Below are 15,769 nucleotides of genomic sequence, written 5' to 3'. Positions count from 1 at the left end.
TGTCCAGGTACTTTTGGTAACCCCTCATTTCTCAGAGTCATGATCCTTTCTCCTGGACCCTTACACCCCATAGTCCCACTGGAGCTCCCAACCCCAGGCAGACTCTATTATAGCCATGCTCAGAGAAGTGGTGTGCCCAACCCAAGGCCACACAGCCAAGGTGCCGGAGCCACGACTCCAACCTGGGACTTCCCACTGGCCCACGAGCAGCTCGGGAGGTTGTCCCCGTGCAGGGTCCTCCATCTCTCTAGCTGCCAATGGGAATTATAGTGGTATCCCTATCAGGGGTTGGCGTGAGTTTCAAAGGAGGCAGCGGATGTGAAACTGACACATAAATTGTAAATTGCCTGCAGATGTTAGTGTCTGTTACTGTGGTAACCGCCCAGCATTTATGGACAACACTCGCTCTCAGTACCAGTGGTCACATTGGCATTTTAATTTAATAGCATTGTTATTCTTCTGTCATAAAAATAATATAAATTATGCATATGTCCAAACTCATCAAATTGTATATATTAAATATGTGCATTTGCATATCAGATATATCCCAAAAGAGCTATTAAAAATTACCTTCATTACAGAAAATTGAGAAAACATAGAAAAGTGGAGAAAGAAACAGAAATATTTTATTGCAGCCACCCCAGAGCACCCTCCGCTAATGGGGTGGGGGGTCCTTTTTTGGCTTTTCTTGCCTCTGCCCGGTGTGTTTGCCATTTAACACGGCTGTGATCACTGGTGTATATAATTAAAAACATTTTATACACAATTTTATATCCTGCTCTTTGTCCCCTTAGGGGGTGTTAATAGGAAGAGCGAGAACTGACGCCATGCCGTCCGGGACCCTGGCGCCGCTGGGCTCTGGCTCTGGGTCCGGTGTGCATGTGCTCCTGGGTCAGGCCCTGTGGCCCCGTGGAGGGCCCGACCCCTTCCCGGCTCCGTTTACACGTTCCCGTCCCCCGGCTCTCCTCGTCTTGTCTTGTTTTTCTAAGTTCAGTGAAATGTGCTTTTATTGTGATCAATGAACATGTCCAGTCCATCCTCCCGCTTCTAAACCACCTCTCTCCTCTTTTCCTTTGCTGTCAAAGCTGGCATTTACTTATGGCTCAGGAGGCCAGTGCAGGCCAGGAGTTGCCTCTAACAGGCGCTGATGGGAAAAGCAAAAGGTGTTTATTGAATAGGAAAGTGAAAATCACTCGAGGCCTTGAGATAAGAGGTAGCTGGTACTTTTAAGAAGCAGCAAGGAGCCCAGTCTGAGTGGAAGAGCGAGGTGGGCAAGAAGGGAGACGAGGCTGGCAGGGAGAGAGGTGTTACCTTTACTGAGTAAAAAACACAAAACTCAGTGGCATTCAACAACAAACATTTTTTCCTCGCGCACCTGCCGATCTCACTTGTCTTGGGCTGGGCTGGGCTGGGTGAGCAGGGGGCAGGGGCCCTGCTTCGGGCTGGCATGGCTGGGTGACTGCGGCATTCCTCCCCGTCCTCCTGGGACCCGGGAGCTGGCCTGGGTGGGTCCTTCTGGCAGGGGCAGAGGCTGGATGGTGGCTTGTCTGCTGGTCTCCCATAGGCCAAAGCAAATCACATGGCCAAGCGCAGCATCAGGGAGTGGTGGCAGGGATGGTGCTGGGGGGTGGGGATTGCCCAGCCCTGGGTGGAACACAGTACCATGCTCTGTGCAGGGGCAGGAGAAGGGTGAAGCTTTGGGCTTCCGATATGGTCTGCCTCTGGGGACCGCAGACTACTCAGGCTTTAGACCACTCTGAGACCTTTGCTTTACTCTGAGGTCAAATGGGGATTTGATCTAGAAGGTTTTGGGCGGGCTCCTTCACGCTCTGCTGGGGTTAGCTTAAGCAGGGGGTGGGAGGAAGCAAAGAGATCCTTTAGGGGGCTGTCGGAATCTTCCAGGTGAGAGGTGGAGAGCTGTGGGACATTGTGATGGCCTGGCTAGTAGGAGATGGTGTGTGGAGAGGGAGACAGAGAAAGGAGACAGAGACTCCGAGGCTTGGGCCCGAGCCAGGGGAAGATGGAGTGGCCACCATCTGACAGGGGAGGCTGCCCAGGAGGGCTTTGGGAGGAAACAGACTCCAGTTTTGGGAACCAGTGGAGGGTTTGGGGCCAAGTCACGCTGTGACTTTGGTCGCTGTAGGAGAATGGAGTGGGGGCAGTGATCAGAGCTGCGGTTTATTAGAGAGTAGCTCCATTATGCTAAAGCTGGATCAGAGTTTCTGGGGCCTACAGAGTCCAGGCCAGGAATGTGTGAAGATTATGGGGGTCCCACCGATGGGGAACCCATGAGTGGCCCCCAGAGTAGGGCTAGTGTCAGATTTGTGGCCCAGTCACCTGATCAGCACATGAAACCCCCAAACTGCTTCTGGAAGCAGGAGAAAGAGGAAGGAAGGAAGCAGGACAGAGAGGAAAGCAAGCCTGTGAACAGGTCTGTGTCCCCTGGCCAGGCGGGAGGGACAGGGGGACCATCGGCCCCTCGTTAGTGCTCCTGACCCCTCGGGCCCCTGCTTCTGGGTGGTGGCCCAGCCCAAGGATGCAGGCTCTGGTGGGTAGGGGGCCTGTTCTGTTGAGCTCTGTCGTACTGGGGTCCTAATGAGCCACACCTTCCTGTCTCTCCCCCCACAGCCGATATCATCTCTACTGTTGAGTTCAACCACACCGGAGAGCTGCTGGCCACAGGCGACAAGGGTGGCCGGGTTGTCATCTTCCAGCGGGAGCCGGAGGTGCGGCGGGACCTGGTGGTGGCGGGAGGGGCGCCACGCTTCAGCCGGGCCTTTGCCAGCTCTGTCCTGGACCCCGCGAAGCACTGAGGACAGGCAGGGCCAACTGTTGCCCTGAGTTAAGCCTCCCATTACTGGGTGAGCCGGCGCCATCCCGGCTAGAGGTGGGGGGACGGGAGGGCTGCGTTTTCTGCAGCCGTGGGGCTGCCTTCAGGTGGCGGTCGGCGACTTGGCTCAGCCCCAGGCCGCACCCTCCCGAAGCTTGTTGTCCAGCAGAATTCCGGGTAAGACAGGAGCGGCCCGCAACAACCCACCCAGGAGTGATGTTTCGGAACCACTACAAGACCCTCATGATAACAAGAACCCCATTTGTTGAGCACCTACTATGTGCGGTCACCTTGCTACATTCTCTACACGTTTTCTCATTTACTCTTCACTGCCCACCTCAGATGTTGGGGACCGACACCCATTTTACAGATGAGGACACCTGGAGAAGTCACCCAGCTAGTGAGCAAAGACCAGGGGCTGAAACCAAGGCCATGCGTTGTCACGTACACGCCGCCCTGCCTCAGAGAGGGGGCCGCCCACACACGAGCACGTGCAGGGATTAGAGGCTGAAGACGGGATGGCGAACACCAAGGAGGGGGAGGACGGGGAAGGGAGGAGGGGAGAGAGATGAGGGGAGAGGGAACAGGGGTGAGGAAGAGAAGAGGAGGAGTGGGGATTGAGGAGAGCAGGGAGGAGGGGGTTGGAGGCGGCAGGGGAAGTGTTGCAGGTGCGTCCCTGCCCTGTTCCTCAGGGCATGTGTTCCTCGAGGTCTGGCTGCTCCGTGTTACCCCCTCTGCCCCGTAACCTCCCTCACGACAGCCCCAGTGGTGCCATTAGGTGCTCTTAGCATCCTCGTGTCACAGATGGGGAGCCCGGAGCTCAGAGAGTGTGACCTAGCTTAGCCAGGACACGTGGCTGGGAAGCAGGCAGCTGAAAATCGAGTCCTATGGCCCGAGCGTGCCAGTTTCCCGAGAAGAGCCCGGGTAGCCCACTGGGGATGGCAAAGCCAAGGCTCCTTTTTGCAGAGAGAAATTAGATGGGTAGATGCACGTTTCTTGACTTTGGAATTTTTCTCCTCTAATTTTTTTCTCTCTTCTGGTCCCAGTGACCTTAGTCATAGACAGTGCTCGTGGCCACTGCAGGGACTTGGAGGCAAACATACAGAAGAACTTGAAAGCTTGTCAGAAGCAGGACAGGTGTAGAAATCTAGCAAGAGGTGATTTAGGAAAAATTAGCAGGAAACTTGAAATTGTCCTTGGTTAGCTGACTCCGTTTGCTCCCTGGCGGGTTATACGGTACCACATGCACTGAACTTGTCCACTGAGAAGGCCGCCCTGTGCCCACAGTGAACTCACCGCCTCACTATTTTGAGGGCTCTGTCACGACGGTCCTTGTTATTATGAGCTCTGCTGCCTAAACCAGGATGGGTCCATGGAGGAAAGTTCGGGGGGAAGATGGCCTAATGTCAGTCTAACATTCTAGAATATTCTGCCTCCGTGTGAAATCTGTTCCAAAATGCATGCATTCCATGAATCAGGACCAAGTTGGACACTCAGACTGGAGGATCAAGCCAGAGCCTTGCCTTGGTGTCAGACCTCAGAGGGTCGAGTGACAGCACTTAGTGGACACCTGGCCTTTGGGGGGAGCAGTCAGTTCACCTCTGAGTCTCCACTTTCTCGTCTGTAAAATGGGGAGAATTGCGGTGCCCACTGCAGTGAATAGAACAAGACTGGGGAGTGAGAAGCACTTTGCTCAGCACCCCGCACATAGTAGGTGCTCAGTGAATGTGAGCCAGCCTGATTGCTGGACTGAGGAGGAGACAGGGCTTGGCCACAGACACACGCCAAGTCATCGGCCATTTAAAATACAGAGTTTCCTTTGACCCTGGCATTGGATCCCCAGCCCTCCTGGACATGGGCCACCAGGCTGCGTCGGGCTCTCGGAGGGCTTGGCCAGCGTGCCCTTCACCCCTGCCCCTGCCATGCTGGAGCTCAGGCCCCCTTGTCCGCATTTTCTTGCAGAGTAAAAATGCGCCTCACAGCCAGGGCGAGTATGACGTCTACAGCACCTTCCAGAGCCATGAGCCGGAGTTCGATTATCTCAAGAGTCTGGAGATAGAGGAGAAAATCAACAAGATCAAGTGGCTTCCGCAGCAGAATGCCGCCCACTCCCTGCTGTCCACCAATGGTGAGGGGCCCGCATGCGGGGGCGCCAGCACCGCCGGCTCGCACATGCTCTTTTCCAGCTTACTTGGACTGAGCAGTTTTCTAGGTCCTGAGAACTCGAAAACAGTATTTTGAGCAGTGGGCACATTCCACCCAGTGACTGTCCCACAGCTTCCTCAGCCTTGGCCTGTGGTGGGACACGGGGCTTGTTCGCACCATGACAGATGGCTGTGTCGGAGACATCTCTGTCATTACTGTTCTTGGAGGGGGGGCGGTGGAGGGAGTTTGGTATTCCCGACGAAGGAGCCAAACCTAACTCTTCTGGAATCCCCAAACACCCCTGTGGGGTTGTCACTCGAGAGTGCGGGGGGTGGGGGCAGCAGGAGGAGCGCGAGTTTCGGAGCCTGGCCGGCCACTTGACCATTCTGCCCCGGGGAGGACACGTGCGCCCCCAGGCCCCAGGGAGGCTCCTGGCCAGAACCCTGCTTTGCTGTGCCCCACTCAGGGCCTGGCGCCTGGGGCCCGAGGCTCGGCTTCCCCCTGCTGGCCCTCCTGCTTCTCTCGACCCCGTCATCAGTGGTGCCTGAGTGGTAGGAGGACAGGCCTGGACTCTGTCCCAGCCCTGTGACCTTGGGGTGATGGCCTTGCTTCCCTGAGCCTTGGCTCCCTCATCTGTGCAGCGGGGTGGACGCAGCCCCCCTGGGCTGTGGTAAGGGTGACGTGAGATGACACCCCGCCAGCACCCTGAGACCAGCCAGCCCTGCTGTGGAGGGTGTGAGCCTGTCACGGTGATGCCACCTGCCTTCCCCGACACAGCCCAGACTCCGTGCAGCTACTAAGGCACCCTCGAAACTGCTTGGACTCAATCCCGCCAAACCTTGTGCCCGAAGTCTGCCCTGTCTGCCCCTTACCTGGCCAACCCTTCCGCATCCCTTAGACCTCCAGTGGGTGTCACTTTCCACTGAGCCTCTGTGGACTTCTCAGCTGAGCCTGCTGTCCCTGCAGTCAGTCCTGATACCCCCGACCCCTCCTAAACCCAGGCCTGCCCCCCCTGCTCCCTGCGTTCCTGCTGTTCTCATCCTTCACCCTGCCAAGTGCAGGGTCCAAGAGCCTTAAGGGTGCCTGGCCCAGGGCCACGCTCAGCCAGTGGGGCCCTTCCCCTGCACGGGAGAGGAGGCAGTGAGGGTCTCCCCAGGACAGGAGCCCCTCACATGGTTCACATCCTGGCCCTGTCACTTCTGCTTCTGTGGTTGTGTCTTCCTCGTGGGGGTTCTGGGGGGACGAAATGATATGAGGCCATAGCGAGTTAGAACGAGGCCGGTGTCTATGGAGCCACATACACGTGCTGCCTTTCCTTTTACCATGGGAGTGGCACATGTCATTCTCTTCCTGCCCCTCTGGAGAGAAGGTCAGCATCAGGAGCTCCCTACACCCCCACCCTCAAAGCTTCTTGACCCTGGGTTTAAATTCCAGCTGCACCCTTTCTGAACGACATGTCCTTCGGTACCTATCAAGGGTTTAATGATACCAGTTGTCTCCCTCTTTCTTCTCCTGAGCCAGGCTGTGTTTGTTTTGGCTGCAGTAGCAGCCAGGGTTCTCCAGGGAAGCAGGACTGATACGATGAGTGTGTGTGTGTGTGTGTGTGTGTGTGTGTGTGTGTGTGTAGGCTTGTAGGTAGGGACACACATGTAGACATAGATATATGGAAAGAGACTTATTTTAAATTGTCTCACATGATTGTGGGGCTGGCAAATCCAAAATTTGCAGGACTGGCTGGAAGGCTGGAGATCCAGGGAAGAGCTAATGTTGCAGCTTGAGTCTGAAGGCCACCTGCTGGCAGAATTCCCTCTTCCTCCAGGGGAGGGCCGTCCTTTGAAGGCCTTCAACTGATTAGATGAGGCCCACCCACAGTATGGAGAACAGTCTGCTTCACTGTACGGATTCTTTTTTCTTTTTTTGTGGCTTAACAACAGTTTATTTCTCATTCCCATAAAGTCCATCACAGGGCTGTGGGACTTTCCAGAACACCTGCTCTCCATGTGGGGGGTTCGCATTCCAAACTACTTTGAGTTTCTGGTCCCTGTTTCTGTATGGGCTTCCACAACGGAGGCAGGAAGAGCAGTAGGGTCTTGCACCCGCAAATAAAGTCTTCAGCCCAGCACTCTATGGAAGTAAGATGTAATGCCATCTAAAAAAAAAAAACCTTCACAGTAACATGTATCTATATTTGGCCAAACACCTGGTGGCTGGGCTTTGCCGCACTGACATAGACGCTGAACCATCCCAGCCACTCGGCTCCTCTTCTATGTTCATGGCAGGAGGCCCGAGAAGTGGGGCCACTGGAAGCTGCCCTCTGAATGGGCCGGATGCTGCTCAGGAGAGAGCGGGTCACCCTGCTTTTGTCTGCCCTGCAGGGCTTCAGAGTGGGAAGCTGCATCTGATATGCTCTTTCTGGGAGTGGGTTTGGAGTTTGTGGCTGCCCTCAAAGGTGCCTCCCCTTTGACCCAGTGCTTTCACTGTTGGAATCAGTTGTGAGGAGCCAGAGGAGGAGGACAGGTACCCTGTCCGCAGCCGTGTTCGCGGCGTGGGTGTGCAGAAGGAGTGGGAACCCGCGTGTCCGAGAGCAGGCTCCCGGTCAAGGAGTTCCCGACGCGGCGCACCTGTCTCGTAGGCTGTGCTCTGCGCTGGAGTTAATCATGAGTCTCGTTTCATTTGCTCTGTTTCAAAAGATAAAACTATCAAATTATGGAAGATCACTGAACGAGATAAAAGGCCTGAGGGATATAACCTAAAAGATGAAGAAGGGAAGCTTAAGGACCTGTCCACGGTGACGTCACTGCAGGTAAGATGTGAAACGCGGAAGGTTCCGGCAAGCGGGAAGCAGTGTGGGCTTCTTTTGTGAAACAGTGAGACTTTAGGACTTGAAGGGCCTTTGGGATTTGAGCCAGAGCCGGGTTCGGGTCCTGGCCGGGCTGCTTCCTGGTGGGGTGGCCTCAGGGTTTCCCTGCCTCTAGCCTCGGGCTCCTCGTGAGCAAAGCAGAGATGGTGCTCTTTCTCCTGGAAGTGACATGGGGATGAGGCGGGGTGACGCGTGTCCAGGAGAACCTGTGGGCTGAACTTGTGGACTCCAAGCCCTTCGTCGAGGGGCCAAGAGGCCTGGAACAGGTGATTCTTGCCGCCTGTATAGAGGCGGGGAAGGTTAAGCTGCGGGGCCATGCCAGTGCAAACTCTCGTCCCCATGTGATTGAAAGGCAAAAGCACGCCTCTTTCTTCCAGGGGAGAAGCTGTGAGACATGGCAGAGAGAGTTCTGGAGTCCCAGGATCTGGGTTCCAATCCTGCCTCAGCCACTGGCTGGCGGCGTGCCCCTGGGCAAGGCTCTCAGCCTCCCCAAGCCTCCGCCGACTCCTGATCTAGAATGAGGCACACATGGCCAGCCTGTGTCGTCCTAATACTCTGCCTACAGGACCTCAGTCCTCACCGAAGTCCTGTAAAGGGGGCACACGATTATCAACCGCATTTTATAGTTGAAATGAGAGCTGGGATCCAAACCCAGGGAAGTCTGGCTCCAGAGTCGGCGTCCTGTCTCCTCCATGAAGAGGGAGTGAGGTCCCAGCCTCCTGGGAGAGCCGTGGGGATGGTCAGTGGTGTCCTGCTGGAAGACTCCATGAAAGTCAGTCCCTGTCTTTCTCCAGCAGGGCAGGGGGCATAGCAGGGCCACCTTGTGTGTCCCTGGCTTCCAGAAGCCTGGAACATGGCAGGCGCTCTGCTCCTGTGTGTTGAAGGGGATGCTGGTGCGCAGCTCATTGGGATAATATTCGTTCATCGCACACTTACTAAGCACCTGCTTTGTGTCCAGCCCTGCTCTGGGCATGGGGAGACCGCAGTGAAACAAAGAGCCTGGGGGCAGGATTGGGTCTGTGTCTCAGTGTCCACTGCTCCTGGGACCGGCCTGGCTCTGAGCAGACGGCCTCAGTCCTATGAGTAAGCTTCAGAGGTGCTGCTCCCTTCAGCTCGTTTCCATGTTTTGGCCAATTTGGAAAAGGCTGGGTCACATTGCATGAACTGCCTGTCCTCCTGGGAGAGGGGGACCAACTCACAGCTCTGAGTGTGTGCCCCTCCAGGGGGGAGGGGGACAGTGACGAGGCCTGGCATGGGGGTGTTAGTGCCTCCCCCGGGTGTCCCGATGGCTCCCAGATCCACTCGCCACTTGTCAGGTGGCTGTAGGCAGGGCCCCGCCCCATGCCTCTGTTTCCTCCCCAGCAAAATGTGGATGAGAACTCACTTTCCCTGAAACAGCTTAACATACGCACTCACTACGTGTCCAGCAAATCGTCGTAAATATGAAACGGTGATCAATGTTGTTCCCGAGATGGAGAAATAAATGTTTAAGCATACTGGCCTCTAAATGACGGGCAAATTGTGCAAATAAATTCTGAGAAAGCCAGGAGGCCAATTAGCTTCCACATTGAGTAATGGGAGTGATGCGCCCCCCCACCCCTGCCCCCCCACCCCAGCCCCCAGGAAGTTTATGAGGCTTTCATCTGGTGGGAAGGATACAATTATCACCTCTTAATGGGCTTGGCATTTGCGGCAGAGCCCGTGGCCCGCGGGAATCCGTTTATTTCCCTCCCCCCATCTGAGACTTTGCTCTGTATCTCACTCACATCCCAAGATGGCCCTTAACTGTCCGTTGAGGCTGGAGGAGGAGAAACGGAGAAAGAACGGGAGCATCTGGGTCTTTCCACCTCTTGCCTGTTCCTTATCTCCTTCCATGTCACCCAAGCCACCTAGCCGTGTGCAGCTCTTTACCGAATCTGAGCCGTTCCTGCTGGAGGCTGGGCTGTTACTTGCCGACAAGCTGCTCTACAACGGGCCCCGTGCTGGACCCCAGGTGTCAGAGGTGGGCCCAGGCCCCCTAGGAAACAGACATGGAGTCACTCCACCTCGTTGATTTGGTGAACTCCTATTCATCCTTTAAAACCCTGTAGCCTTCTCCTCTGTAAAGCCGTTTCTACACAAGCCAGATAAAAACTCTCATCCTGCTTCTGCACCGTCTAGCCTTGTGTATCCCAGAATGTTCTGTCCTTAGTGTTCACATGTCTGCCCTCCTGCCTCTCACCTTGACTAGACAGACTGTGGCATCTAGAAGTGTTGGGGGAGGCAAAATGTTTTATTCATGAGACACGCAAACCTTCAGGGCATATTTATTTTCACTCTTCCTCTCCTTTGTTCTTTTAATGGCTTTGAAATATGGTTTGGGGATGGCAGTGAATGGCTGGAGCCCTGGGTGGAGGGCAAGGCTGCCGGGAGGGGAAGCGATGTTGCCAGAAGGAGGGGAGGCAGATCAAGGCTTTGCAAGGCCAGTGATGCTCTGACCTTCTCCAGGAACAGGTGTGACTTGAGAGAATCCAGAGGACCCTGGGTGGCTGTGCCTTGAGGAAAGGGAAGGAAAGATTAGGAGCTGACCTAGAATATCTGACACAGGGGGACATGGGCAGGGCGGGGCACAGAGCCGGCGGCACAGGAACGGCCCAGAGCCAGGTAGGCATGCACACAACGTTGCACACGCCCGCACTCATGCTCACACACGTGCACACTCACACCCATATTCATGCATGCAGATACCCCCACGCACATCCACACCCATGCATCCACCCGCACATATGCACCCCCCCAACACTGGTGCACACACATGCACACTCAGGCGTGCACACGCAGGCACACACATTGGCACATGCTCACACTGGGTCCCCTGGTGCTGTGCGTGAGAAGGAACACTGCAGCACCAAAGTGGTCACCTCCTGTCTCAGCTGTCCCTGGGGAGCTTGAGGGACACAGCCCATTCATGTATTCACTCACCCACTCACTCCTTCCCCTGCGGGCCTTTCTGTGTGGGGTCCTGGGCTGAGTGCCAGCCACACAGAGACGAACACGAGAAGACACGGTGTGCCCCTAACCGTTCCCAGGCCACTGCAGGAACAAGACAGCTGCCTTGTCGTGTGGCCAGGGCTGTGACAGACTGTGGCCACTCCAGGGAGCCCTGGGCCTAGCCTAAGAGTGAGGTGGAATCAGAAGAGGTCCTCTGGGAGAAGGAGATTCTCAGGTCCCACATCAGCCCAAGTCTGACCCGCACGGCCCGCATCAGCCCTGCTCCTGCGTCCCCTCCTGGTTGCCCATCCTACCCGGCACCACCCCTGCCGCCCTGTCACCCTGACCCTGCACCTGTTTTATTTTTCCAAACAGCACCTGTGCTCTATGAACTCTCATACACACGCACACACACACACACACGCTCACTTGTGTATTGGTTATTGTCTTTCTCTCCCATCTGAGGGCAAGCAGCCTGTCTGCCACAGCGCGTCCTCACCCAGTTCTGCTTGGATTCCCCTGACTCTACTTGGTAACTGCCGCCCCAGGCCCAGGAGCCCTGCAGTTGGCTGACAAAGTTGCACAGCCCAACACCGGGACCCTGAGCTCTTCCTCACTCGGAGCCCGGCCGAGCTGCCTCTCTCTCAGACGCAGTTCCCGTGGCCCCTGGAGCAGGGTCCCCCCAGGCCCACGCTAGAACCCGTGTGGCTGTGTGAGGCCTGTCCACCCTCCCATCACCCGCTAGGGAGGAGGTCGGGCACTAGCACTGAGAACTCACCATGTGCGGGGCGCCATTCTGAGTGCACTTGACCTGCATGAACTCATGGGATCCTCACATACCCCTCTTCACAGATAAGGAAACTGAGGTCCAGAGAGGTGAAGTCCCCGGTAAGGGTAACCCTAGTGGGTGTCCAGGCAGTAGGGTTTCAGGGGTCTGTCTTTCCGCCAACATGCCCTGGCGGGGCAGTCACCCCGGGCTCTGCATTTCCTGACTCTGGGACTTCGACACGTCAGGGACATCTTGGCATCCAGTCTTCCCACCCAGGACGGGATGGCCATGCCAATCCCCATTTCCTGAGCATCGAGTCTGGGCCAGGCCTGGGGGGAGATGGATGAAGCTGTGTCTGTCTGTCTGTCTGTCTGCCCATCCCTGTAGCTTCAAAGACCTCACGGTTTCCTGGGGTGGGGCCTTGTGCCCGACACACAGCGCAGCGTATGCTAAGAGCCTTGATACAGATGTGTGCAGTCTGCTGGGGGTGAGCAGGCCCGGAACCCCGCTCCCGGAGCAGGTGCACATCTGAGGGGCTGTCGCTTCTAGGCCTTGCAGGAGGAGTCCGCGTAACTAGGTGTTCAAAGGGGGTGAACGTTCCAGGCAGAGGGCACGGAGGGAAGCAAAGGTGTGGGATCTGATGCTGTCCCAGGGACTCCTCACACCAACCCTCTCAGGGGGGAGTTTCTATGAGTTAGGCTAACACCAGCAGCCGTAGCAAATAACCCTGGCATTGCGGGGCCGAACACACAGAAATGAATTCCTCACTCATGGAAAGGTCCAGGGTCAGTGTTCCTGGTGGACACATGACTCTCCTGCAGGGACGCAGCCTCCTTCCATCCCACGGGCCTTCATTCCTAAAGCTCAGGTCCTCACCTTCCTGCAGTGGAAGGGAAAAGCGGGTAGAGAAGGCACACCTGCCTCTTAACCGGCTTGACTTACAAGTGCCAGGTGTCACTGTGCTCACATCCTATTGGTCAGAACCAGTTACATGGCCACCCAACTGCAAGGGCAGCTGGGAAATGTAGTTCTTGCCTGGGCAGCCACTTCCTTGTGACAAGGGAACAAAAATGGTGGATAGTTGGCAGGTGCTGCCATGGTATCTTCTCATTCCGTTTTAGAGGTGAGGAAATTGGGGCGCAGAGGGGTTCAGCCACTTATTCAATTCACACAACAGGCTCAGAACCAATCCCAGGAGGCGAAGCTTTCCTGCAGGGCTGGCGGTGATGGATGTTGGCCATGTGGCGCTGCTTGTTTCCAACACGTGCATGATGGACGCCCACTGGCACATTCCCGGCCTCCGGTTTTGATCGTGCGGCCCTGGCATGCCGTTTCCTGCCTCGGGCACCTGTCCCCCTGCAGTCCCCCTCCATCACCTCATCACCCTGCTTACCGTCCCCTTCTCCGCAGGTGCCCGTGCTGAAGCCCATGGATCTGATGGTGGAGGTGAGCCCACGGAGGGTCTTCGCCAATGGCCACACCTACCACATCAACTCCATCTCCGTCAACAGCGACTGCGAGACGTACATGTCGGCAGACGACCTGCGCATCAACCTCTGGCACCTGGCCATCACTGACCGGAGCTTCAGTATCCTTTCCCGCTGTGGCCTCTGCCGTCGCCCGGGGCGGGGGGGTTTCCACGGGGGGGGGGGGGTTGGCTCAGTTGTGAGCGAGCCAATGCGGGAGCTTCTGCTTTTGTTCAGCTTCTCCAGTGAGTGAGGCCCAGTTTGGAATCCTGATGAGCTGGTTTGAAAATTTAAAGCCATGGCTGCCTAGGGTTATATTCGACCCCTTGCTTTCTCCAGGCGGATGTGTTCCCTGTCATTCTGAGACCGCATCAGGGACCTCAGAGGAGCTAGAGTCCTGGGGTCTGCCCTCCTGGAGGAAGGATGGTTGACCCACTAGAGAGTCAGGGACCCTCCTCCCTGTGGCCCAAGGCAGGGGCCTCAGCGTGTGATGAACAGCCTTGGGGGCCCACCCAGGGCTTAGAGTGACAGTCGAGGTGTCAGAAGCCCAGTTGCCTGGCAGTCCCGTATGTCTAGGCAAGCTAGGGGCAGTAGGATGGACTCCAGACCCCTCTGACTGGTCAAGAAAGAACTTGGCACCCAAGCACGAGCCTGGGAGGGGCCGCAGTGGACAAAGCAGCCAGGTTGCTACCACGTCACTCTGTGCTGACCTCAGCAAGCGTCCGTGTTAACTCATATCAGCCTTATGGCAACCCAGGAGACAGGTGCTCACACCTAGCAAGTGTCCAACCCAGGCCCCCCTCCAGCCCCCGACTCCCCATTTCCAACCTCTTTGTCCAACTGCGCTTTGTAAAGTTTGCCTCGAAGATGTGCAGTGGAACTGGATAGGAGCCCCCCCACCCCGAGCTCTCGTGCAAGCTGACAGTCTCCCAATGTCCCCTCTGTGCTGGATACCAGGCAGCTCCTGCTGCGAGAAGCTCCCCACTCGGGGTGTCGGACCTGCTATTGCTGCCTTACCCTCAGAGCAGAAGCCAGGGCTGGCTGGGAGGGCGTGTGGGAGCAGGAAGGAGCAGTCTGGAGGGTTGGAAGGAGAGACAGAGGGTAGCAAATGGCTTCTGAGGGCCGAGAGCCAGGGACTGGCCAGGGTCCACTGGGCAGAGAGACCTTGGGAATGGGGAGAAAGGGGGCTCGGAGGAGCAGAGAGCAAGCACATGCTGTTGGTCCTTGAGCCCAGCAGGAGGGTGTGGGGCAAACGCGGGGCTTTGGGGTCAGTGGGGGCCTCTGTGGGAGTCTCACTGTGTCCCCTAAGCTTGCTGACCTTGGTGAGGAACCAGATCCCTGGGAGCCTCCCTGACCCTTCCCCACTAGGACTGCAGCACGCACATTCAGTGAGCCCCTCCCAGATGCACCCAGCATGGAGCCGGTGCTCTGCGTGTCAGGGAGCGTGAGCCTGTCTCCTTCCTGCCCCGAAGGAGCAGAGCGCTCTGAGCCGGGGTGAGGGGGACGTGGATGGGGGTGGTCACAAAGGTTCAAGGATGGGCTGAGGCTGGAGCTGCTCAGATTTTGGAAGCTCAGATTTGGCTTGGTGGAGAGGGTGGGCTGGGCATCTTCCTGACCCTCCATTCGGGCTGGAAGCCCAGTGGGCCCTGCCCTTGTCCCTGGCGCTCAGAGCTTCAGTTGGTCAGGACTCCTTTGGTTGCAAGGCTTCGAACGCCTCATCCCTGCTGGCTCAATCAAAACATGGGCATTTACTGACTTATGGACCATGAGAAGCCTGCAGGCACAGCTGGATTCAGGGGCTGAAACGACATCATTAGATGGTTCTCTCTGCTTCTTGCCTCTGCTCTCTGCTCTGGCTTGTCTCAGGTGCCCTGTGGTAGCATATTGGGGCCAGCAGCACATGCCCTGCCCTCCCAGAATAAAGTCCAAGAGAAAAAAGACCAGTTTTCTGTGACCCGTCTCACCAAGCCCCCAGATGGCACCCCATGGGCTCTGATGGGGCCTCAGGGGCACCTCTGAACCCATGACTATGGGAGGGGGGAGCAGTGCTCTGATTGGCCAGGCCTGAGTCAAGGGTGCTGGAGGGGGTTACTGGGAGGGGGGCGTCACCTTGGGAAAGGAAGGCGCTGCCCCAGCATTTGGAGGCCGCCGTAGTGGACCGCACAGCCAGATGTCCACTGCCAAGTTTGAGGTGTCGACCAGCTTCCTAGCGGAACAAAATGGGTCACATGGGAGCCCCAGGTCTGCAAACGGGGTGGGCACAGGACTTGTGAGACTGCCGCGGGCTGTCCTCAGTGGTTCCTCACAGCACTCTACAGTGCATAGTGTGCCATTCGCCATCTCACTTGGCCTTCATGTTGGCACGAAAGCTGGATGCAATGGCACATTCTCACCCCATTTCGCAGTTGCAGAAATAGAGGCTCGGGGAGATTGGGGGCTGGGCTGATGGGGACAGAGCTGGGACTCGCGCTCAGGCCTCCGTGGCCTGGCCCCAGGCTGTTTGCTCTGCCCTCAGGCTGCCCGCTGCAGCTACCGTCCTGGAACCCAGGCTTCCTTGTCGCAGGACCAGGCTGGGGACGCGTCCCCTGCCGGACTGACGCTGTTGGGCTGCTGTAAGGACTCAGTAACACTGTGAATGCCCACGCCCTTTACAAACTGTGAAGCTCGCAGCTGTGTAGGGAATAGTGTTCCCTGATATTCAGCCATTAATTCCTGGTGCTTCTTCTGAC

General features: G+C 56.8%; 1 protein-coding gene across 2 annotated transcripts in view; it reads left to right on the top strand.

The window, feature by feature from the left end:
* PPP2R2C (protein phosphatase 2 regulatory subunit Bgamma) overlaps positions 1-15,769 on the top strand; it is a 129,802-nt gene that overhangs the window by 77,639 nt on the left and 36,394 nt on the right. For both annotated transcript variants that reach the window (XM_045771453.2, XM_087864287.1), the window contains exons 2-5: positions 2,629-2,726; positions 4,793-4,958; positions 7,666-7,778; positions 12,985-13,162. In XM_045771453.2, coding sequence (XP_045627409.1) covers positions 2,629-2,726; positions 4,793-4,958; positions 7,666-7,778; positions 12,985-13,162 — 555 coding nt within the window. The remainder of the gene's footprint in view (positions 1-2,628; positions 2,727-4,792; positions 4,959-7,665; positions 7,779-12,984; positions 13,163-15,769) is intronic.

The sequence above is a fragment of the Ursus americanus genome, chromosome 8, assembly GCF_024610735.1.
Source record: "Ursus americanus isolate L20-20 chromosome 8, mUrsAme1.1.p, whole genome shotgun sequence".
Lineage (NCBI taxonomy): Eukaryota > Metazoa > Chordata > Mammalia > Carnivora > Ursidae > Ursus > Ursus americanus.
This window is presented reverse-complemented; position numbering and strand designations above follow the sequence as displayed.